This window comes from Gossypium raimondii, chromosome 8, assembly GCF_025698545.1.
Source record: "Gossypium raimondii isolate GPD5lz chromosome 8, ASM2569854v1, whole genome shotgun sequence".
Classification (NCBI taxonomy): Eukaryota; Viridiplantae; Streptophyta; class Magnoliopsida; order Malvales; family Malvaceae; genus Gossypium; species Gossypium raimondii.
In genome coordinates this window covers 60836251-60860878 of record NC_068572.1, presented here as the reverse complement: position 1 = coordinate 60860878, position 24628 = coordinate 60836251, and the positions used below count along the sequence as shown (strand labels likewise).

At 32.4% G+C, this 24628-nt stretch overlaps 3 protein-coding genes across 3 annotated transcripts; 2 read left to right on the top strand and 1 right to left on the bottom strand.

Moving 5' to 3' along the window:
• Positions 1-3449: 3449 nt before the first annotated feature.
• On the top strand, positions 3450-6476 carry LOC105792785 (transcription factor MYB58). The gene is made up of 3 exons (XM_012621568.2): positions 3450-3820; positions 5302-5431; positions 5623-6476. The coding sequence occupies exons 1-3, from the start codon at positions 3679-3681 to the stop codon at positions 6305-6307; spliced, it is 957 nt and encodes a 318-aa protein (XP_012477022.1). The 5' UTR covers positions 3450-3678; the 3' UTR covers positions 6308-6476.
• Positions 6477-10078: 3602 nt separating this feature from the next.
• Positions 10079-20451, top strand: LOC105792782 (uncharacterized). Its single transcript, XM_052634597.1, has 17 exons — positions 10079-10442; positions 10592-10763; positions 11770-12075; positions 12192-12281; positions 13026-13502; positions 13648-13755; positions 14846-14976; positions 15070-15199; positions 15445-15805; positions 15896-16420; positions 16515-16693; positions 16781-16939; positions 17599-17673; positions 18336-18519; positions 18905-19056; positions 19339-19554; positions 19638-20451. The coding sequence occupies exons 1-17, from the start codon at positions 10201-10203 to the stop codon at positions 20268-20270; spliced, it is 4140 nt and encodes a 1379-aa protein (XP_052490557.1). The 5' UTR covers positions 10079-10200; the 3' UTR covers positions 20271-20451.
• A 273-nt stretch (positions 20452-20724) lies between these two features.
• Positions 20725-23888, bottom strand: LOC105792783 (uncharacterized). Its single transcript, XM_052634598.1, has 2 exons — positions 23747-23888; positions 20725-21170 (listed from the first exon to the last, which is right to left on the bottom strand). The coding sequence occupies exons 1-2, from the start codon at positions 23789-23791 to the stop codon at positions 20904-20906; spliced, it is 312 nt and encodes a 103-aa protein (XP_052490558.1). The 5' UTR covers positions 23792-23888; the 3' UTR covers positions 20725-20903.
• Positions 23889-24628: the final 740 nt, after the last annotated feature.

The following is a 24628-nucleotide window of genomic DNA, read 5'->3' as shown; positions in this document are numbered from 1 at the left end:
GCGTGTCAAGGACAAAGTATCCCTGTAGGCAACTTTAATAATCTGAAAATCCAGATAGTAGAACCTCATTGTAGGAAATAAGAAAACAAAGAATGTTTCCTTTCATTAGAAGAACCAATTCTTTTGTAAGCTTTGTTTCTAATCAATCCCAAGAATCCGACCAAACCTCAAACAACACTGTTAATGAAAAAGAAGAACATTATGAAAATATTTCTCAAAGATTTGATAATTAGACTCTTCCAAGAGTTCCAACAAACCAATTCTACAAGAAAACAACTTTTGAAAATTTAAATGTTTTTTGCAGTTACATTATAAAAACAAAAGAAAGGAGTTTACCTATTCAAAACGAATATGAAATAATCCAATTATTAGATAGAGTCGTCATTAATAAACTCAAAGAACAAAGATAGAAATATGTCCATTTTGGACTAGTCCAGGTTGGTGTCTAACCTCTTAGTGTTGAAGCCACTAAAAATACCTCAATTTTAGTTGTCTTAAGAGACCAAAGACACATCATGTTTAATGACTCATTATTAGGAACTATAGAAATAAGCCTATGTACTGGCCTGATACATATTAATTGTTATCCAAATTTTATGGTTTCTTTGATTGACAAAAATATTTTACAATCTTTAACCCTCCAAATACATACCCATAACTACAAAATGCTTCCTGGTACGGAAGTATTAACATTAGTCTATAGACTCCATTTCAAAGCTATGCATTCTATTGTTAATACCAAGGCTTTACTCTAAAGCCCAAAAGGAGAAACCCTTTTAAGAGAGACAAATGCCACAAGATCTCATACCACAATCCCAAGAACAATACAATGGCATGAGATAAACCTTCTTGATAAGTGGAAACTTGAGGGTGCTACAGACCCTGTGGCACCAACTCTCATAAGAAATACTTTATTAAGTGAAATCTCTCAGCACCATGATGGCACGGTTGAATTAAAATTCAACAGGCCACAAAGAATGCCTCCAAGATATTCCTTCGAAATAAGAAGTACCAGCACAGTTTTTAGGAGGTTAAATTTAGAAGAAGAGTCAAATTCAGAAACACAAACAGTAGATTTTAAGACAGCCAGAGCCTCTGTCTCTTTTATCCCATTTTTTGATTTGAGAACCAATTTCATTTGGATCTTGTGTATCTTGAATTATTGTATTTTTGGAGGACTTTGACGATGATGATGATTTCTCATTTTCTTCTTCATGGCAAATTTTATACCATGACTTAATTTGTTTTGAGGAAATTTGGGTTTTGGATGGTTCCTCTTTCATTTGTGAAAAGGCCAATGCTACTTTTGGGGATTAAGAGAGGGACTTAGTCCATTTTTTTAATTTGAGAACTAATTTCATTTGGATGTTGTGCATCTTGAATTATTGTATTTTTGGAGGACTTTGACGATGATGATGATTTCTCATTTTCTTCTTCATAGCAAATTTCATACCATTACTTAATTGGTTTTGAGAAAATTTGGGTTTTGGATGGTTCCTCTTTCATTTGTGAAAAGGCCAATGCTACTTCTGAGGATTGAGAAAGGGACTCAATCCATTTTTTGATTTAAGAACCAATTTCATTTGGATATTGTGCATCTTGAATTATTGTATTTTTGGATGACTTTGACAATGATGATGATTTCTCATTTTCTTCTTCATATCTAAATGTTGTTGGGATAGAAGAGACAGAGGCTCTGGCTGTTTTAAAATCCACTGTTTGTGTTTCTGGATTTGACTCTTCTTCTAAATTTAACATCCTAAAAGCTGTGCTGGTACTTCCTATTTCGAAGGAATATCTTGGAGGCATTCTTTGTGGCCTGTTGAATTTTAATTCAACTGTGCCATCTTGGTGCTGAGAGATTTCACTTAATGAAGTGTTTCTTATGGGAGTTGGTGCTACGTGGTCTGTAGCACCCTTAAGTTTCCACTTATCAGGAAGGTTTATCTCATGCCATTGTATTGTTATTGGGATTGTGGTATGAGATCTTGTGGCATCTGTCTCTATTAAAAGGGTTTCTCCTTTTGGGCTTTGGAGTAAAGTTTTGGTATTAACAACAGAATACATAGCTTTGAAATGAAATCTATAGATTAATGTTAATACTTCTGTACCAGCAAGCATTTTGTAGTTATAGGTATGTATTTGGAGGGTCAAAGATCGTAAAATATTTTTGTCAAACAAAGAAACCATAAAATTTGGATAACAATTAAAATGTATCGGGCCAGTACATAGGCTTGTTTCTATAGTTCCTAATAATGAGTCATTAAACATGATGCGTCTTTGGTCTCTTAAGACAACTAAAATTGAGGTATTTTTAGTGGCTTCAACACTAAGAGGTTTGACACCAACCTAGACAAGTCCAAAATGGACATATTTGTATCTTTGTTCTTTGAGTTTATTAATGACGACTCTATCTAATAATTGGATTGTTTCATATTCTTTTTGAATAGGTAAACTCATTTCTTTTGTTTTTATAACGTAACTGCAAAAAGCATTTAAATTTTCAAAAGTTGTTTTCTTGTAGACTTGGTTTGTTGGAACTCTTGGAAGAGTCCAATTATCAAATCTTTGGGGAATATTTTCATAATGTTCTTCTTTTTCATTAACAGTGTTGTTTGAGGTTTGGTCGGATTCTTGAGATTGATTGTAAATAAAGCTTGCAAAAGAATTGGTTCTTCTAAGGAAAGGAAACATTCTTTGTTTTCTTATTTCCTACAAAGGGGTTCTATTATCTGGATTTCTGGATTATTAAAGTTGCCTACAGGGATACTTTGTCATTGACACGCCTAACCCATGGCTAACTTGACAGTGTATCAATTCTCAGCAAAATAATAATACATTAATGAAGACAGTTAAACCAGAACTCGGAAATATTGAAAACAAATTGAATATTTTCAAAACTTAGAAATACCTGCTCCTCCTTGGCTCTGATACCAGACTATCTCGAGGGTTTAAAAGGGTCGGTTAATTCGGTTAATAGTAATTCGAGTCGGTTAACTGATTGAACACCCCTAAGTGGATTGGGATAAATTCCTTAAGGTGAATTTATAAATTATGATTATATATGAAATATGTGTTTATATTTGAATGCGTTAAATAATTTTTATATGAATATGTATGCAAAGTCATAAGAATGCGGAGCCATTAAAGAATAGAACATTGCCATACATTTCTTTAATATATTTAATATTTTATTATATTTTATGGGATAATTGTCATTACCTCAATCATGTTTGTGAAATTGAAAATTTTCACTATTAGTGTAGAATATTTTCTTAAAGTTAAAATGATTTTTTTATTAATTTATCCTTAAAAGTTTCAAATTGAAAAAGAAAATAAGAAATGTTGAAATTGGGGGAGGAATCAATGCATGGGGGAAAATAATAATTAATAATATATGAGAACTATAGATATTTAGTGATCCTCTTGGATCTCCCTATTTATTTGGTGTCAAAAAGGGTATCATCTCCCCCACCCCCCCATTCCATGGCATCAACCATTGTACCCTTTCTCCTTTCTTCCTTGTATTTATTTATAAACAGATAAAGCAGTGGTGATTGACTCAAGAATCTGATATCAAACAAAGAACAAAACCAAAAACCAAACAAAACCCTGTTTTTCTTTTGTTTCTTTCTCTTTCCTGTTTTTGCTTTCTTGTTTGGTCATTGAAATTGAGATATGGCCGGGAAAGGAAGAGCTCCATGTTGTGATAAAGAGAAAGTGAAGAGAGGTCCATGGAGTCCATCTGAGGATCTGAGGCTCATCACTTTTATTCAGAAACATGGTCATCAAAATTGGAGGGCCCTCCCTAAACAAGCTGGTCAGTCCTTTTTTTTTCCTCCTTTTCTGATATGAGTTCAACGTTCTACCAATAAAAACTCGTTTCATTCCTAGATTTAAATGTTCAACCATTTGATCTCATTTTTTTTTCATTCTTCTTCAAACAATGTTTATGAACCCACACTACCATATACGAAAACGAAGATTCATTTATAATGATTTCTGAATTTTTCTAATTAATTTTTTAAAAATATTTATTGCATTTCGTTTATAAATATTTACGATAGTTTTTAAATGTTATTTTGTGGAGGAACGTATGATTAAATTTCGCAAATTTGATTATTTTTTTATAAAGTTGACAAGTTGTTCAACCAGGCAATGACCAGAATGCAAAGTTTGAAACGTTCATTTCAATTAATTAATTTTCAGATACTTCCAAATTTTTTCCTTATTTGCTTGTCAACTTTATACTAAAAAAGGGATTAATATTTAATATTATACACTGTCAATTTAACTACATAATAATAATAAGTCTTAGATACAATGAATTTCTTCTCTGTATATGGTCACCTTGCAAACTTATAAATGTACTTTACAAATTAAGCAAAAAATTCCGTCTACTTTCCAATTTAATCCCATATGAGTATATGGTATTGCATTATCTTTGGATTATACTCGAATATTAAGTATTTGTTGAACAAAAATGTTTGGAGTCTTCATTACTTGTGATGTTTGGGTGCTTTTTATTTTCTATAATGTTTTTGGCATTATGTACTTGATTGTCGAGTGTTTGGACAGTTTTGTTGTTGAAATGAAATGGTCAAAATTAAACAATCTACCTCTTCTTTTCCTTTTGGTTCATACTTGTTAACATTTTTCAAACTCCCCCAACTTCCAAAATTTTCACCTAAAAGATGAGGTCATTAAACAATATAGGGTCAACATCAATCATTTACCTTATAATGGAAGAATCGTGGCAAATTGTGGTTAATTAAAATTTTCAAATTTTGGGTTTAATTAAAAAAATTAAGACATTTTGAAAAAAAGAAAAAAATAGAATTTTTGAAATTGGGCTTGACTAAAATCTTAAGAATTGTGGTAGGGTTTATTTAGATTTCTGCGAGGCCCCTTTTTAGAGTTTTTCTTATGTTTCTCTAGTTGAATGGTAAAGATTTTGATTTTTTTAACTAATATTTCGAGTTGAATCTTATAAATTAAAAAGAGAGAGTAAAATTAAAGATATGATCCAATATAACTAATGCAAATCAATGTTAAAATTTGACAAAAGAATCTTTCCTATCTAATATGAACATCTCAACATACCAAACAAAAAAAGTTGATGTAACTTGTAATCTTTCAATGGTGGAGTTTTGAAGTTAAAGACAAATGGGATATGTCACCATTGTTTTCTATCACTATCTCAACTAGAGAAGACTTTGAAATAAGTTTTTGGTAGTAGCAATTTTAGAAATTGTTGTTGTTTTTTCTAATAATATTGTGTTGGTGAATCTAATTGTGTAGGCCTATTGAGATGTGGAAAGAGTTGCCGTTTAAGATGGATTAATTACCTAAGACCAGATGTCAAGAGAGGGAACTTCACCCAAGATGAAGAAGACACAATTATAAGGGTACATGCTACATTGGGAAACAAGTGAGTTTTCGAATTCGATTTAGTCCCTGAATATATTGACTAGGTTGTTTTCATATGACGTGATATATAGTTTGATTAGGGTTTTTGAATCTAAAATTTGAAATTGTAGAGGGACTTAATAGCATGTTTGACCCTTTCTTGTCATATTAATTAGTAATTACTTATGTATATAATTAAAATTATTCCTTTAGGTGGTCCAAAATAGCATCATATTTACCTGGAAGAACAGATAATGAGATTAAGAATGTGTGGAACACTCATTTGAAGAAGAGATTGGGTTCAATGAATGGAAATGCTGATAAAAAAGATGAATCCATGGCCACATCATCATCGTCTTCATGTGTCACGTCAATGTCATCATTCAATGACAAAAAGACCAACGAGGCATTTGAAATGGCGGTAGTATCAGACAAAGCAAACCATGGCAGCCCGTCTGAGGAGCCGGAAGCCTTGTCGAGTTCTTCAATCTCTTCCAACGTCACTAATTCCAATCAGGTCAATGTTTCAAATCCAGAAATCCAAGAAGGTCCGTTGTTCAACTTCACAGGATGTTATTACAACACATCGGAGGAGGTGAACAAGCCTGAAACCGCCTTTGATATCCCGTTGGAGTCCGATTTGGAGTTCTGGAACATGTTGGATAGCTTAGTACCATTCCAACCCGAAGGAATCCAATCGCATAACGAAACCCAGTGTCCTGATTTCGGAGAAGCCGAAAACAAGTGGTTGCTTTACTTGGAACAAGAACTTGGCCTAGACCCAAAAGATGGTGGTTTTGAGGCTGAGCCACTGCTAGTTCCTGAGACGAATGGTATGGGCACCATGGGTCATTATCACAACACAGTTCAGCCATATGAACCAAATTCAAAGCAGTAGCTTTTTTACTTCTTTTTTTTTTAAGGACTTAAAAAGTAATTTGACCATAGCATATCATGAGTACACTATAGGTCTTTTACCTAACTTGTTCAGTTAAAATTAGGCCTTTTTAGATGTATGATGGATAAAATAAAATAAAAATATTCATCTGATCTTTGGGTTAATTAAATATTCCGTTGTTGGTTGAACTAATCAAATATCGTCTCCATTCCAAGCAAATGACCATACAATATTTATAAGTGGGTAGGTGATTTTATCCATTACTTTTGTTCACTTTGTATATTTATTTCAGGTTAATTGCACTGGACATCCCTAAGTTATGATATAAATTTTAATTTGGTTTTAAATTTTGAAATACCAATATCAATTAGATCATTTTGTTAAGTTAATCAATTTGACTAAGTTGATAAAATTTTATAGAGATAAATTGCTTACCCAATTTTTAATGACACAGTCTGTTTTTATTTTTGGCTTAATATTCAATTTGGCCCTTGAAGGATCTCGTTTTACTTAAGTTGTTACTTAAAGAACAAATTAATGTCTTTTCAGCTTCAAGCTTTTCGTTCCTGCTTTTTGGGCAGTCGACATAAAATCAAACAATTAAGAGTTACTTTAATGCATCTTTTCAAAAGACATGTTTGATAAGATGTGCGGTGCCCACTTATATACGTTAGACTCCTCCCTTTCTTTTTTTGACGTGGGATTAATGCATCTTACCTACTTCTTTAGGTGATTTGGTTTAAAACAAATTAGGACTAAATTATAAAATTCTAAAAAATAAGGTCTTTTTCTTAAATTTGCCATTTTTTGCTATCTACGAATTATCCATATATTTTTTTTAAAAATGGGCCAAGACCCAAAGTCTGATATATGCAAAACAATTTAAAGAAGGGACACAAATTTAACAAGCCAATGATTAACTTAAGATCCAAAGAAATTTTAAAATTGAAATTTGTGATATCATATCAAATGGCTTAATTGAAAACAACAATAAATCAGAAATTTTTAATATTAACACCAATTTGATTTTGATATTTACAAACAGGGGCAAAGTCAGAAATTTTTTAAGGGCGGCCGAAATTAAATTGTAATTTTTTACTATAGTGAAAATGCATTTTCACCATTTGAATAGCCTACATATTTATCATTTTTGGGAGGGCCAAAGTGTAATTTCACCTTTATTAATTTAAAATTTTAAAAATTGTAAAGGGGTTAAATAAGAAATTTTCTATTTTAAGAGGGGTCGGGGCCCCTGTCAGCCCCTAGCTACGCCTCTATTTACAAATTAAAAAGAAAATTATATTATCTATCACTCAAGTGTTCTAGACAAATTTTGATATTTACATTTTATATATTATAGTATACTGTAAAATTAATTACACATTTAATGTTTAGAGTTGTATATTATTAATATAAAAATACACATTATAATATAAATAGTTGTATATAAAGTACGAAGCAACTAATTTTGCAATGGAGGGTCAAGATAAAAGTGAAAAAAGTTAAGAGAGCAAAGCTAAATTCGTATTAAACAAATAAATTAAAAGGGATTAAACTGAATTATTAATACTTAAGAGTAGACCTGTCCATGGGCCGGGTCGGGCTGGGCCAGAAATTTTTTTGGCCCGTCTCATAGGCCCGGGCCCGGTCCGAAATAAGGGCCTGAAATTTTTTCCAAGCCCAGCCCGAGAAAAATATCATAAGCCCGGCCCGGCCCATTTTTAAAATAAACATTAAAAATTATTTTAAAAATAAAAAATAAAAAAATATTTTAAAATTAAAGAATAAAAATAAAAAATATATATTTATTATATTCGGGCTGGGCCCGGGCCAAAAAAGTGGTGCCCGAGGCCCGGCCCGTTTTTTAAACGGGCCTCATTTTTTTGCCTAAGCCCATATTTCGGGCCTATATTTTTACACGAACTCTCCCATATTTCGAGCGGGCCGTCGGGCCGGGCTGAGTTGCCCGGCCCATGGACAGGTCTACTAAGAGGCACTAAAATTGTAATTGTACCATAAATAAAGGGGATAACTATTAACTTATATTATATTTATATTTATGAAAAACGTATAATATTTAAATCATTGATTGAATTCGTGTCACAGATCAATCATGCACCAATTCAGTTTGAAAACGACTAAAAAAGCATTATATTATGTGAGAAAGTTTTCATCTTTTAAAATATATTTTTATAACAATAAAATTTCACGTCAAGTGAAAGTTAAACTTAAGACACCATAATTTTAATCGATTTTATCATTTTAACCAAACTTTTATTTAATTCTTACACAATATTTTAATAACAATATTTTTTTCCAAATTATAAGTGTACCATAATTTAATATAATATATCTAAATATAGTTATATCACATTAAAATTATAATTTCATATTATACTACTTATTTTAATTATGTAAACATTATATTAAAACATTTACGAAAATTAAAGATATTTAACATAATTACTTTAAATTTATAACAATTTTAAGTATACAGTTTTAATGTAAATTCAAATAAGCAATGCAAATTTGGATAATTTAAAATTGTTATCACTATATTTTATTGAAGTTGTGATCGAACAGAGGTTGAATCACGTTATATGATCAAGTCGAGTTGTATATCTTTTTTTTTAAACTAAAGCGGATTTGACTTAAATTAATTTAGATCTATTCATAAATGGGTTTGAGATAAAATTTAACTTCAACAAATTAAATAATATTTTTATTTAACTCTAGTTATAAAATATATTAATAAAAAATTTAATACCTTAAAATAGATGAATGTACCTCGCATTTACCATTAGAGATAATATTTTGAATGGATAAAATTAATCCATCTATTATTAAATGGATCATTTTAATCTTTTACTATTAAAAATAAATAAGTCCAATTTTCAACAATATGACATTTAATGTTTAAAAATGTCATTTACCATTAATGGAGATAATGTTTTGAAAGCTTTTTATGGTCACCCAACTATGAAAAGTTACAAAATGATCACTTAACTATTAGAAAATTTTTTTTGGTCACCCAACTATGAATAGTTACAAAATGGCCACTCGACTATTCAAATTTGTATTTTTTGGTCACCCAACTCTTACAGTTTTTGGTGTTTCCATTTTTATATTAGTCAGTTGGTGACAATAAAAGACAAAATTGAATAGTTAGGTGATCATTCTATAACTTTTCATAGTTGGGTGACTAAAAAAAATTTACTAATAGTTGGATGACTATTTTGTAACTTTTTCATAGTTGAACGACAAAAAAAAAAACATAATTAGATGACTACAAAATATAATTTATCCTTAATTGTAAATGTTATCATTGTTTCAATTTTGTATTTTTTGATTATTTCTAATAGTAGAAACGTTGAGTTGATAGATCTAATAATAGAAGGATTTGCTAGGCACTCTCACCTTTAAAATAATTGAAGAGGATCAGTCTATTGAACTTGTTGGACTGAGAACTGGCCGTAATTCCTGTACGGAATAAGAAATTAGATCAATTGACTCATGAATCAGTCGAACCAACCGTTTAAACTATTAGACAGACCAATTAGATCGACGATTGAATTGATTTTTTTAAAATATTTTTTTTAATAAATTACTCAATAAAATAAATGAATTGATTGAACCAATCAAATCGAAAATTAGTAATCTAATCTATTTAATCATCGGTCCAACTCTGAAAACCTCGGATAAAATACTCATTTGAATCGGACCGGTTCAAAATTTTAACCCATATTGTGTTTGGGTTGTTACACCGCCGTTTTAACCCATTTCGCGCTTCTTCTCCCTCTTTCCAACACTTTCTCTCCGTTTCTTCTCCTTGCTTTCCCTTTCATTCCGGATTTTTTTTTAAAATTGTTTTGTAGATTTTGTACGGAAATAGAATGGACATGGCAGAAAGTTTCGTTAGAATCACTGGCGGCTCCGCCGTTTCTCAGGCAAGAGAAGAAGAAGAAGAAGAAGAAGAAGACGACGAAGAAAGAAGCAGAATATTTTCACAGCTAAAACCCTACTGTTTGGAGCTTCTAGAACTTTCTCAAAACCCTAAAAAACATGCTTCTTCAATCCCGGCGTTGCTCCATCTGCTTCGCTCTTCCCCGCCCAATTCCCTCCACCCATTCTTTGAGTAATCGATTCATTTTTTATTCTTTTTTAGACTTCGTTTGATTGTTGTTTTTAAAAACTTACATATTGATTCCGGAATTAATATATACGAACACAATTTACTATTAACGATACTGAATTTTGATTTTTTTTGGTATTTCATTTCTTTAGCTACACTTTGTTCCCGTTGCTGCTTTTGCTGGATGCTGCGGTTGATTGCAGGAGTTCTCAGAATAAAAGTGAAAGTAGTAATTATAAAAGAGTTAGCGATAAAGTAGCTGAAGGAGTAGTGGAGTGTTTGGAAGAGCTTCTCAAGAAATGCCATTTGAGTTCTGTGGATCAGGTCATTTTGCCTCTTTTCATTTCTATTTAATTAACTTCCTCTCTTATTTTGTTTATTTTACGTTGAGTTTGAATATGTGAATGCAATGGAGATCACGGGGGATAGGATTTTACCTGGTATTAAAAGGATGTGCTTGGTTGTTGCTTTTGTTATTTGTTATGTTTTTTTTTTTCTCCCCTTTGTAAAGAAGTAATATGTTATCAAGAAAATAATAGGCACCATCTCATTATTAGCAACTAAACTATGAGTTAAGGAACAGTTAGCCTTTATATCAATCAAAACATCTCAGGTGTTATACGAAGGTACTTGCTCAAAAGAAAAAAAAAATGAAAGGCAGGAAAAGAAGTAAAATGAATCAAAAGCAAAATGTGAACCCCCCTTTCAATTAGGGAACCTTCTCAAATATGATAAAACGAAATAGGCAAAAGAAGTGAAAATGGTACTTTGGCAATTCATCAAACACCTTGAATGGTGAAGGAAAAAAAAAAGGAAAATTATAATGATAATGTAACATGTGTTTGAACAGATTTGTTCAATACACTTTTTTATTTGTTTAATATATATAATATAATAAAAGCCCATATGTTGCTGCTCTTAAACAAGAACTTAGTGGCAAAATGATAATCAAACTGAGGTTTATTAATATAATGGGTTATTAGATTTAATACTTTAGAAGAATGACATCAAAGATCAAACTGAAGATTAATAGCACTTATACCATCCCCAGTTAGGAATTTATCTGTCTTTTTATTTTTGCTTTAGTTTTAACTCTTTTAAGTACTGAGCAATAAACCATGGTGTCTGGCATGAATATGGTCTCCTCGCCATTTTGGATTCAGTTTTCTTCTTTTTTTTCCTTTATTTCTGTGAGAAAGTTGATGCTAGCCTTTTGTTCATGGCTTGATTTTATATTAGCTTTTCCCGTTAGTGTATATATTACGATGATCATATTATATCTGATTACTTTTATTTGAGTTGAATGAAACGTGATGCTTTCTTGTCACAGATGGTTGTGGTTCTGAAAAAATTGACTTATGCTGCTTTGCTCTCTCCATCTGAGGCATCAGAAGAGTTTCGTGAAGGAGTTATCAAGTGTTTCAGGGCTCTGCTTCTGAATTTACATCATTGTTCCAATCAGTCCTGCTTGTGCAAACAAAGTCTTGATCTACCGATGCTCTTAGCAACTAGAGATATGCTGATGCCAAATGGAACTCTAGAGTTTGACTTGGAACAAGGAGAATGTTTACTAGCATTTTTGCAGTCAGAAGCAGCTTCGGCTGCTGTGGGACACTGGCTATCGCTTCTGCTCAAAGTACATCAATTCCCTTTTATCTATTCTTAATTCTGGAGTAAATTTAATCTTTTTGTTCTGCCTAACTTATTTCATTTAATTCTTCATATCAAAATTGATATGTGTCTTATGATAAGGCTGCAGATACTGAGGTTACACGAGGACATCGAGGTAGTGCAAATCTGCGTATTGAATCCTTTTTAACCCTACGTGTTCTTGTTGCTAAGGTACTTGTAACTTCCATTAGATCCTCAACAAGGGCTTTTGCATAATGCATATATATATTCTATTTGTTTTATTAATTGCTCCATTGCGTCTTTCATTCAATGTAGGTGCCTATTATAGACACCCTATATATTGAGTAAAACATTTATACTGAAGTAATCGCATCTTTCCTTTTCTTCTAATTTGAGTTTGTTTTTATTGCTTTTACTATGTAAGCTTCATTATCTTTGAGAGTACTCTTTGCATTTACCGGCATGTAGTTCATATGTATTTGTAAAACATTTACAGACATATATTCCTGATGATTCCCTCCTGTAGATGACTTTAGTTCTTTACAGAAATTTCTAGTTTGATAAAGGAGTGTGGCCTCGTTCACTAAAGAAATTGGAATACATTAAGCTTTAAATAAATAGAATCACATCTATCCATGACATTTAGGCTGTTTTCTTCTGTCATTTTGCACTTTAAATTCCATAATTGTTTAGGCATACTTTTCCAGTCCGAATATGCGCTGTTGGTATATGTATATCTGAGTATGCATACCAACATATATTCGTAATAATTCTAGTTGTGAGGGAATTTACTTGGTAGAAACAATTAGATTGGGAAATGAATAGGTTATGGCATTGCAAATGGTTTAGCTCATCTGATTTGAGTAGAGAAATTCTAGCTTTTTATTGCAATAGTGCTTCATTACACATGGAAAAGCTTGGGTGAATTCTTTTGGCATATTAAAATATTTTCAGGTTGGTACTGCAGATGCGTTGGCTTTCTTCTTACCTGGTGTTGTTAGTCAGTTTGCCAAAGTGTTGCACATTTCAAAAGCAATGATAAGTGGGGCTGCTGGAAGTGTAGAAGCTATTGACCAAGCAATTAGGGGATTGGCTGAGTACCTTATGATAGTCCTCCAAGATGATGCCAATTTATCTGGTCTTGATATGTACAAAGATGATTCTTTTGGCCATAAGTCAAATAAGTACAAATCTACGACTTCATTCTTGGAGGAACTCCGTCAGTTACCATTGAAAGCTCAGAGCAGAAGAATGCTGGAAAATGTAAATGGTGAATCAATCAATTCAGTTAGTACTAAGACTGAATCTGGAGAGAAAAGTAGCCCCAATCTTGACAAAGGAATGGGATCTTTTCATGTAGATCGTACAAAAGAGTGGATTGAGAAAACCTCTGGGCACGTGAACAAACTATTATGTGCAACATTTCCCTACGTATGAATCTATATTTGATAAGTTCATTGTTACTTTTAAGATGCTTTACAGCATCCGAATCTATTCAAAATTTGTACCAGATAATTTATATTCATAACTACTGCACCTTTGTTTTGATATACTGTTATTATGTTACATGTCCCAGATATGTGTTTATCAAGCAAAAAAGGTGAGACACGGGCTTTTTGTTGCCATCCGGGGGCTGCTATTGAAGTGCAATTTCACGCTAGAAAAGAGCAAACAGATGTTTTTGGTAGGTTGAATTCTATCAGTTTCATTCTTTGTTGTTAATCATAAAAATCCTATGCCTTGCACCATAAATACAGTATTTTGTTTTATATATTTTAAGTCTTAATACATTTTATTCTAATATATCCTGGAGTTACTCTAATCATAAGGGGGAAACATTCTTAAGGGGGATAACTAAATAAGAAGGCTTGGAGGAAAAAGGGAAAGAAAATACAGGGGAGAGATAGAAGAACGAAGGGAAAGAAAACCAATCCCAATTACTCAAATCTCTTGGTTTTAGCTGGCCCCCCAAACTCTTCGTTTTTGGCTACACTTTGCCTCAGTTCGTTGTCTAATTATTTTACCTAAGGATCATGCAAAATGCTAATTGTTCGGGTCTAAAATATGTAGAATATGTGTGCGTATCAGTCTTCACTGAAAGCTACCAGAAATTGAAATAACATAAGGAACCTTGTAGGTTATAGTCTAAGCCCTAAGACAGAAGAGAGAAATCAGCTATTATGATTTAGCTCACAATAATGACTGTACTCCTTGGTGGTAGTGGTACATTATATGATAAATGGGAAGAGAGGATGCTTTTAAATTGTATTAGTTCTAAGTTGTCATAATCTCCAAATTTGATGGGGGCTTAAGTAGCAACCTCTTTTTTTTATTGTTATTGTTATTATTATAAAACATATTTGTGACCAAAGTGGGAGGACATTTATATTATGTTAGGTTATAATTACTTATGGTGGGAGAATCAAGTAGTGCCCTCATTATTTTGCATTAGATGGTATTTCTGCTTAGATTTTAACCTCAGTGGGAGGAGAATTGCATGGTAGTAAAGTGAGTATTCTAACCTGGACCTTCATGAATGTTTCATCCAAATGGTGCACTTAATGATTTGAAATTATTTTATATTCCAACTTCTTGCTTTTAATTTGAGTTTTTGATCATGTGCTTAAAATTTCAAGGTTTGCTTTAGTTATTTCATGTTTGTTCTTTTTATGTTAAGGATTTGCCTAGTTATCCTTCTTTCTCAATGTGATTGATTCCATTGCTGTGAAATTTTGTATGAGTTGTAGCTTAATATTTCTCTGATACTCATGCAGGAGTGCTTATGTGCTTTGGTTGTTGATGATTCTGAAGAGATTTCAGCTGCTGCTCAGGACTTTATGGAATATTTATTCTCGGCCTCTGGGAAACATCATGTAGAACATGACATTGCTGCGATTTTTAGCAGGTTTTATACTTGTGAAATAATGTTGAGCTGTAACTAACAACGTGAATTTCTCCTTTTTGAAGGCATTCTCTTATAAGTTCCTTCTTAAAACAGGCTTATTGAAAAGCTTCCAAAGACGGTGCTTGGGAGTGATGAATCACTTGCACTTTCACATGTTCAGCAATTGCTTACAGTGATATATTACTCTGGTCCTCAGTTTCTGTTGCATCACCTCCAATCTCCTGTATGTGCCTTTTCCATCGTTACTTTAGTACATATACAGTGGTGTATGAGTTGTTTGTAGTCAGTGATTTATCAAATAGAGATCCATATATGTTATACTATTCAATATTAAATATCTGGTTGTTTGGTGATAATAGTTTGTAGTACCTCCTAATTTGCACCTGGAAAATCTGAAAGTGTTTCACTTGAAAGACATGCTTATACATATTTTATCATTGTCTTTAAAAAGTGTCTTTTGCATTGTAGGTTACAGCTGCTAGACTATTGGATGTTTTTGCCCTCTGTCTTAGTCAGAATTCGGCTTTTACTGGTTCTCTAAGCAAGCTTGTTTCAACAAGGTCGTCTTCTGTAGGATACCTTCCCTCTGTTGATGAGTTGAAAGGCTTGCATATTGTGGGTGACAGTGAGGTCTTACACAGTGCTGCTTCATCTAAAAGTTCAAAGCTCACAGGTATCCATGAAATTGGAAAACAACACACTGCAGAAGCTAGGCAGGCAAATTTTGAGTTGCCACGCATGCCCCCTTGGTTTGTTTATGTTGGGGGCCAGAAGTTATACAAGGCTCTTGCTGGGATTCTTAGACTTGTAGGTTTATCTTTAATGGCAGGTCATTTTGAATCTTGGAACTCTCTACTCATTTATTAAATTCATGCCACATAGGCTTTGTACTTACCATCTTTTGATTGTTTGTTTGTAGACTATAAAAGTGAAGGTCATTTATCAGTTATTACTGATATTCCCTTGGGCTACTTGCGTAAATTGGTTTTGGAAGTTAGACAGAAGGAATACACTAAAGAAAGCTGGCAGTCTTGGTACCACCGAACTGGTTCAGGGCAGTTACTGCGCCAGGCCAGCACTGCTGTATGTATTCTAAATGAGATGATATTTGGCATATCGGGTCAGGCAGTTGATGCTTTTACAAGAATGTTTCAGAAATCCAAGATAAAAGGGGCAGAATTTCAGGAATCTGATGATGTATCTTCTGGTGGCCAGCCTCACAAACATAAACCTGCTGTGTTAGATGAATCTGTTTGGAAAATTGCATTGCAGAAGGGTTCTAGGGATCACTTCATTGATTGTATTGGGAAAATCTTACATGAATATCTTTGTTCTGAAGTTTGGGAACTTCCAGTAGATCATCCATCTTTGCTAATGCAGTCTGGTGCTGAAGTTGAAGATATTACTTCGTATTTTTTCCGTGATATTGCCATGTTACATCAGGAAATTACATTGACATTATTCTTTCAAGTCATTCATGTATTCTTGTTATGATTTTGCGGTGATTCTATTGATTGTGTATCATATCTTGAAACAGGTTATTATTGACGGAATAGGCATCTTTGCCTTGTGCCTCGGAAGTGATTTTGCTTCCAGTGGTTTCCTTCATTCGTCTCTGTATCTGTTACTCGAGAATCTTATATGTTCAAACTTTGAAGTTAGGAGTTCCTCTGATGCCGTTTTACATCTTCTTTCCACTACATCTGGCCATTCAACGGTGTGCTTGTATAGCATATTATTATCTAGAATGTCTGTATATTATGGAATTGATTCAATGGTACCTGACTTCTTCCTTTTTTTTTAGGTTGGGCAATTGGTTTTGGCAAATGCTGATTACATAGTCGATTCTGTATGTCGGCAATTACGGCATCTTGATTTGAACCCTCATGTGCCAAATGTGCTTGCTTCAATGCTTTCCTATGTTGGAGTGGGTCATAAAATATTGCCTCTGTTGGAGGAACCGGTACTTTTGCATACCTTAAGTGTTACTGATGGCATTTAACATAAACTGTCTGATATTTGAAAATTGGTTGTTGGTTTTACCATCTGCAAAAGTCTTTTATACATTATTGAGATCATTTTTTGGTTATAGACTCTTAAACCCATTTGATGGTTTGAATTGTTTTCATTTTATAGCCATGATGCGTGCTAATAGTTCACTCATTTTTGGTTTATGGAAAACGTTACATATCATGTGCCAAAAAAAAAATGAAAGAATGGGACATCAAAATTATTGTAGTTTTTAACTGAGATGTTCAAATGATGAGAATATCTATTTGTATGAGTTAACATGTCAAGATGAAAAGATCCGGCAGAATAACGGCATCCTTTTTGTCTTGGGTCTTTAGGAGGGGGCAGGGGCTGGGTGGTACAGGATTGCATTTAACCAGGGCCAGATAAAGAATCCTGTATCTGATCATTTTATTTCTGGAAATTCCCTGTGCTCTTTTCATTAAATTCTTTATACTTAACAGGTTTCCCTGCCTTCGTAAATACTGGTTTAATGTTGATTATATGCTGGGCCTTAATTTGATTTATTTTGCATTTCGTTATTTTCTTTCAGATTTTTTATTCTTATTGCATGGATACTAGTTTAACTGGTTTATTTGTACGTTTGTACAGATGCGCTGCGTTTCACAGGAGCTTGAAATTCTTGGCAGGCATAAACACCCTGATTTAACTATCCCCTTTCTAAAGGTCATAATTTTATCTTTGTTGTGTCTCAATTCTTCATTCTTGGATTAGTTGCGTCCCAGTTCTTCTGTTTGTTAAAAAATGGTTCCTATTCTTCACTTTTCAATTTGTGTTATTTTTGCAATAAATACCAATAATTAGTAATCCATACTATATTCTCTTGATTTCCTATGGACTCCGGTTATGATCAGCACTTCACATAATCTACCATCTCATCTTGCGGTTCACTACCTTCTGAAACCTTTTTTTTGCATCACTGATAGCAAAACATAGATAGCAAAATCAACTTGTCTTTGGAATTTCCTTTTTTATCAATTTAGTTCTACTATCCTATCTAATTTACGTATTTTAAACTAGCATTCTATGTTTCCTGTTTTGTTCCTATCTAATCTAAAACATTTTAAATTTAAAACTTTTATTAATTATTGCATCCTATTGGTGTTGATGGTTCTACTATGCATTTTCTAGATGTGGCTTGGAATTTTGTTTTCTATTTTATATGATTCAAACCAAGGAAATGGAAAATATTTTTCTTTAATTTTTTTAATGGTACTTTATCATGTTTGCTGCTCTCTTTCTCTCCTCTTCCGGGTGTGCTTTTTCCCATCCCATGTTTTCCACTGCATTTATCATCAAGTTGACTATTTCTGATTATGCTTTTTTAGGCTGTATCTGAGATTGGAAAGGCTTCCAAGCGTGAGGCTTTTTCCTTGCCCTCTCAAGCACACTGTAATCTGATGCTTTTCAAGTCCAAAGTATCTGACAGTGAAAAGGAAGTTCAAGCAGAACTAAGACAAGGTTCGAGCTCAGGTTTTGCTGATGGGATTGATGTGACACTTATGGAATCAGGTGATTGCTTTTTCCTTGAAAAAAATATTATACAGACTTTTAATGTTGTAATCTTTGAAGAAAGGGCTCTGCTGCTGTTAGATGTTCACTTTTTTCCTCTTCTCAATGGTCCAACTAACCCATGCCAACCCAACCCAAGCCACTCATCTCTTTCAGTAAATATTATACAACTTTTCCACCATATATATGTAATTATTCTGGAAAACCAATTTCTTTGCACGAAAAGTGATACTCTTTTGTTGTGGTGCGTGTAAGTGTTTTTTTTTTTTTTTTAAATTTAATTATAAGAATTTGGTTGAATTTTTAATAGCTTCATTCTGTATCTTGGATCTATCCTAGAGCGGAAACGATTGGTACTAATTAAATGACGACATCATTATTGTAGAGCAATGGGAAACTATAGTGTTCAAGTTGACTGATTCCAGAAGATATAGACAAACTGTTGGATCTATCGTGGGTTCATGTTTAACAGCTGCAACTCCTTTGCTGGCTTCTATGAGTCAAGCAGCATGCTTGGCGGCACTGGACATAATTGAGGTATTTTTCTGAAAAACTTGTCATTTTAAACAGTGCAATTGACTGAGATTCGATGACTGATCTTAGGGCCTTGAGAAATTTGTACAAGTCAGATGCTACATATCACCTTTTAGAAGTTCTAAATTAATTGGTGCGGCATTATAGTAGTGTATGGGTTATAAGACGGTATCTTTTCATTCATTTGCTTAAAGTTGAGTTCTAGGAATTTCTATACACAGAAGATACCAAGTCACGGATTCATCAAAGGCTTTGCTCTGTATTTTAATCAACTTCAAATTGTAGGATGGCATATCAACTCTAGCAAAAGTCGAAGAAGCGTATAAGTTGGAGAAGGAGACTAAAGAAGCAATTGAAGAAGAGCTTCAATCGTGTTCATTATATCAGCTGAAAGACACTTTGACTGCAGCTGATGACAGTACCGTTGAGAACAGGTTGCTTCCAGCAATGAATAAAATATGGCCGCTCTTGGTGGTTTGTGTTCAACAAAAAAACACGGTGGTAAGTATTCCGAATCACCTCAAATTAGCATTGTTTAAGTTTTTCTGCATCAAATTGGATTACGACTTGTGTTCTTCCAACAGGTTGTCCGGAGGTGTTTTAGTGTCATAAGCAGTGTCGTGCAAATTTGCGGTGGAGATTTCTTTTCCCGTCGCTTCCACACCGATGGCCCCCATTTCTGGAAACTTTTAAGTTCGTCTCCATTCCAAAAGAAGCCAAACTCGAAAGAACGAACCCCATTACGACTTCCTTACCGAAGTGCTGATGTTTCTTCAGAGGACACCATAGCTGAAACTTCGAGTTTGAAAGTACAGGTAGCACTGCTCAAGATGATTGCCAACTTATCCCAAAACAAAAGAAGTGCTTCAGCATTGGAAGTTGTTATGAAGAAGGTTAGTGGTCTTGTCGTGGGGATAGCATGCAGTGGAGTTGCCGGGCTTCACGATGCGTCGGTGAATGCACTAAAGGGACTTGCATCCATTGACCCTGATCTTATATGGCTTCTTTTAGCTGATGTTTACTATTCTTCGAAGAAGAATGACTTGCCTTCACCACCAACCTTGGATTTTCCCGGAATCTCTGAAATTCTTCCACCGGTTACGTCTTGTAAAGAGTTCCTTTATGTGAAATATGGAGGCCAGAGTTACGGTTTTGATGTAGATTTTAAATCAGTGGAACGTGTATTTAGAAAATTGCAGACTTTTGGTGTTATTTAAAGCTGATTAATAGCTAAAATATTGTAAATTTAAAAGCTCTTTTTGTTTTGTGATTCTATTGGGTGCCTTTGGTTAGGATGGCAAATGCTGAGGCCATTTTTTTCGAAAGGTGAACATTTGAATTGAATTTTGTAGCTTTTTTTTTTTTAAATTAATTTATTTGATTTGAATTGTTTTGAGATTTTTTTTTTCAAAATGATTAAATTTCCATGATGATACATGAGCTTTCATCAAATTTATACATAAATTTTTTGTTGGTCACCTAACTTTCAGGGTGTTTTATTTCGATAAAATCTTTTTAATTTTCACTGTCATTAGAAAACACTTTTATTAGTCTTCCAAACATTAAATTTCTAACCGATGGTTGACTGTACATATCGCAACATGCATACATTTTCATTTTAAAATGAAAGCGACAAAAATAAGTGTTATAGAACAATTATTTTACATAATCTTACATGCAAATCTAGAATTTAATGTTTTATTGGGATTATATTTGTGCAATTAACTCATCCATGGCTACTACTTCACTGAAAGAAAAAACAATGAGAAAAACAGTATCATACAAGGGAAAGAAAAGGCATGAATTTATGAATCCAAAATGAAAAGAAAATTGAAGGCAACGAGTGGTATTTACGGAAGGAGTGCAGTTAATTGATGAGCCTTTGTAAAATCACCTTCCTCACGAGCTTTAAGGATATTGAACATTAGGGCTAACCGGATTTGAGTGGTGGCGGTTTGTTGAATAATTCGATTAGTTTCACGGCGGAGCTGCCCGCATTCATAGTTGATAGCTTGCAATTTTGCCCCAACTTGCCTTTGCCCTTCTTTTATGCTTTTTTGCTCTTTGCTCACCACTTTCATCTCTCTCATCCTTTTCTCCATGGATTTTCTCCCTTTCTTCAAACCATTCAAAAAAGAATTATGATCTATACTATTTATTAAGAAATTATTCGACAGCATTTTATTTTATTTTTGCTTCAAATTCACGCAAATCGCTCTTTAATTTATCACTCAATCAGAGTTTTATGTTGATACTTTTATATTTTTTTCAATTTTATAATAAACAATTTATTTTAAAATGTAAATCTATATTATAAATAGGTGGTTTATAGAGTTTTAATAATTATTATCAGTATAATTTGAAAAACTGCAATCGTAGTTGATTGTTAAAATGAATTATCGAATAATGATGGGATTTAAGACCTTAAAGTTACTAATTCCTCATATTTGCTATTAACATAATCTAAATAACTACAATTATAATTAAGTGGCATTACAATGAATTATGAGATATAAATCACATCATATAATGGGACTTATCTTGAAACCCTGAAATTTTTGAAACCTCTTAATGCAATTAAACCAAAGCCTTATTGGTTTAATTTGAAATGTTTTGAGTTAACTAAGTCCAAGAGAGCGGAATTTGCCTAAAGTTGGATTTTATTGAATTTTATTTGTATAATTATATATATATAATTATGCTTTTATACAACTTGTAGACCACCAACATGAATAAATTATTATCAATACATACATCACAATACATGTAAGCAATTCACGTGACTCGAGCTTGCAATCACCAATAAGAAAGAATTAAAATTATTATTTTTACTTAAGCATTTGATTTTACTTGAATTAGAATAAAATATTTAATTATGATTTTCGTTAAATCCTTTTTAAAAATTTTCATAAGTTAAACCCTCTTCATTTACAATTTGATTAAAATGTCCAAATTGATTGTTAAAAGATCACATGGATTTTCATAGTAAGAAAATTATCCAAACCAGCTTCATTGTGTGAAACTTATCAATGAGATAATCTACATCTTTAGTTTAACGGCAATAGTTATTAGTAGTATCAATTTGGACTTGTTGATAACATTATAAAAGTAGGATGATCAATTTTAATATAAGTCCAATCGTGAATTTAGGGTTAAATGCAAGTGAATAACATAATAACTCATTCATATAATCAACAAGATACAAAATAAAATGCATTTATGTGGACAGTCATGCATAAAAATAACAAACGGCAGAAAATGTCACAATTTTCCTAAACATTCTCGAAAACATTGGGAGATGCACAACAAAACCAATAAAGAAGATGGAAACGAAAAATGACATTTTTATTATGCTAACAATGTAACGAATCGAAGGTGGTTTATTAGTAGTATCAGGGTGAAGCTAGAAATTTTTTTTAGGGGGCTGAAAAGAAATTTTAATTTTTAATAGTCTATATCTTTATAATTTTTAAAAGATTAAATTAAATTTTAATAAATTTAAGGGGGTCAGAGTGTAATTTTACTTTTATTAATTTAAAATTTTAAAATTTTTTAAATGGCAAAAACAACAATTTCCCATTTTAGGGGGCCGGGCCCCTGCCAGTCCCCCTAGATTCGCCTCTGGGTAGGATGTTGACTTTTCTTTCAAATGTAATTTGAATTTTTTTTGAACTCAAAAGCCAGCCTCTTTATTGAAGAATGGAACAAAGAAAAACAATTAAAAGAACCAATAGTTATAAGGAAAACACTAAAACGAATCTCTCAATCGTGGGATTCCAACCGGCAGTTGCTCAAATAAGATCATTACAATAAAATGTAAATATATATATTAATATATGTCAAATAAAATCATCTAATCCTTAATTAATGAATATATTTAAAAGTTTAATTATAATTAAAATTGTTCACAAGTCGAGTTTGGTTCGCGTAAAAAAAAAATACATGACTGCTACTCATTTAGAAAGCAAGCCTTATTTTTTTTCCAAGTCTATTTTTAGGCTTATATTTTTGTCCAAATTTGTTCACTTTTTAAATGAATCTGGTCGGACCCATAAACAAATCTACTCAAAACACACCATTGAAAATTAATTAGAACACAGAATAGAAAAGAAAAACCACGCATAATTTTTATTTTTATTTTTGGTTTTTAAACTGTTGTTTGAGTTTCTCTCATCAGTTGAGTTTTAATTAATCAAAAATTACTAAATACTCAATTATTCTACAAAATAAAGATTTATTATAAAGAGTTTATTATTATTATTATTATTATTATTTTGTATAAAATTTAAAAATATACTCATAATAATATTTGAACTCAAGAACTAAGGCATTTGACATTTTAATTTTATCATTTTAATCAAAATCCGATTTATTTTAGATAATCACATAAATACAATAACCCAACACATTTGATATGTGGCTGACACTTAAGTGGAGTAATGGTTAAAGTTGAAGTTAGATACCTAGATAATATGGCTTTAAATTCTATCATCTCACATTCACTTATACATTTTAAACTAATACCGAGTATATATTCGAACTAAAACACATACATGACAATTGTATCATATAACCCATATAAGTCTGTAACAATTTTAACTTAATTATTCAATAACTCAAAACTTCAACTTTAGCATATAATACCAATAATAATGATGAAAGGATAATTTGAGTTTAGGTTAGACATATTTACCTTCTTCCTTTGGTGCAAAATGATCGTTATTTTGGTTGAAGACATTGAATGAGAAAATAACAATCAAACACCACAAAATGACTTACAATTCACCCTCACTGAATTTGCCTCATAGCCTGGCCTCGGCTTATATATAGCATGCAGAGTAGCCAGGGGTTGGAAGACGTCCACCGCGTGAAGCTCGCACCGCCAGAAACTAATAATTAATGCTCGCTCGATCGCGCGCCCGTTAACTGGAGTGGCCGTTGGCTCTCGCGCGCTTAACTAATAATTTTTTTTTATGATTTAAAAAAAGAGAAAATAACTTAAGTACAGGCTAGAACTTTGTTTTCTAGTCTCCTGATAAAATTAAAAATTATTTTCTGGTCAATTTTTGCTTTGACTTTTGAAAATGGAATTTTTATATTTAACACCTTCAAAAATTATGAAATTATAAGTGAATGCAAGATAAAATTACTCTTTAACATCACAAAAAAAATTATAATTCAAATCTGGCCCTTAAAAATTATAATTCAAATCTGGCCCTTAAAAATTATAAATTTTTATATTTAATTCACGTGTATTAAGTTACACGGGACAAATTTGAGCTAGCATTTAATGTAGGGGTGAATCCAATAATTTTTTTTAGGGAAGTTGAAATCACTTTTAAAGGAACTAAATAGAATTTTTTCCATTTTTGAGAGATGAAAAGTGCAATTTTTTCACATAATAACTTTTAATTATATATTTATTAAGGGATTAAAAGACAATTCTTCCATTTGGCCCCTGCCCACCCCCTAAATTTGCCCCAGGTAACATGTTTAAGAAAAAGAAAAAATTGATTCGAACCAAGAAATTTTGATGAGTTATGAAATGCAAGTTTTTTTAAAAAAAAAAGCAATT

What these genes read in the sequence shown, in the direction of transcription:
- LOC105792782 (XM_052634597.1), top strand. Translation starts at nt 10,201, where the DNA reads ATGGACATGGCAGAAAGTTTCGTTAGAATCACTGGCGGCTCCGCCGTT. An exon ending in GGCTATCGCTTCTGCTCAAA is followed by an intron (nt 12,076 to 12,191) that starts GTACATCAATTC and finishes TCTTATGATAAG; the next exon opens with GCTGCAGATACTGAGGTTAC. An exon ending in CTACATCTGGCCATTCAACG is followed by an intron (nt 16,694 to 16,780) that starts GTGTGCTTGTAT and finishes CTTTTTTTTTAG; the next exon opens with GTTGGGCAATTGGTTTTGGC.
- LOC105792783 (XM_052634598.1), bottom strand. Translation starts at nt 23,791, where the DNA reads ATGTCTTCAACCAAAATAACGATCATTTTGCACCAAAGGAAGAAG. An exon ending in TTTTGCACCAAAGGAAGAAG is followed by an intron (nt 21,171 to 23,746) that starts GTAAATATGTCT and finishes AATGGTTTGAAG; the next exon opens with AAAGGGAGAAAATCCATGGA.
- LOC105792785 (XM_012621568.2), top strand. Translation starts at nt 3,679, where the DNA reads ATGGCCGGGAAAGGAAGAGCTCCATGTTGTGATAAAGAGAAAGTGAAG. An exon ending in GGCCCTCCCTAAACAAGCTG is followed by an intron (nt 3,821 to 5,301) that starts GTCAGTCCTTTT and finishes CTAATTGTGTAG; the next exon opens with GCCTATTGAGATGTGGAAAG. An exon ending in CATGCTACATTGGGAAACAA is followed by an intron (nt 5,432 to 5,622) that starts GTGAGTTTTCGA and finishes TTATTCCTTTAG; the next exon opens with GTGGTCCAAAATAGCATCAT.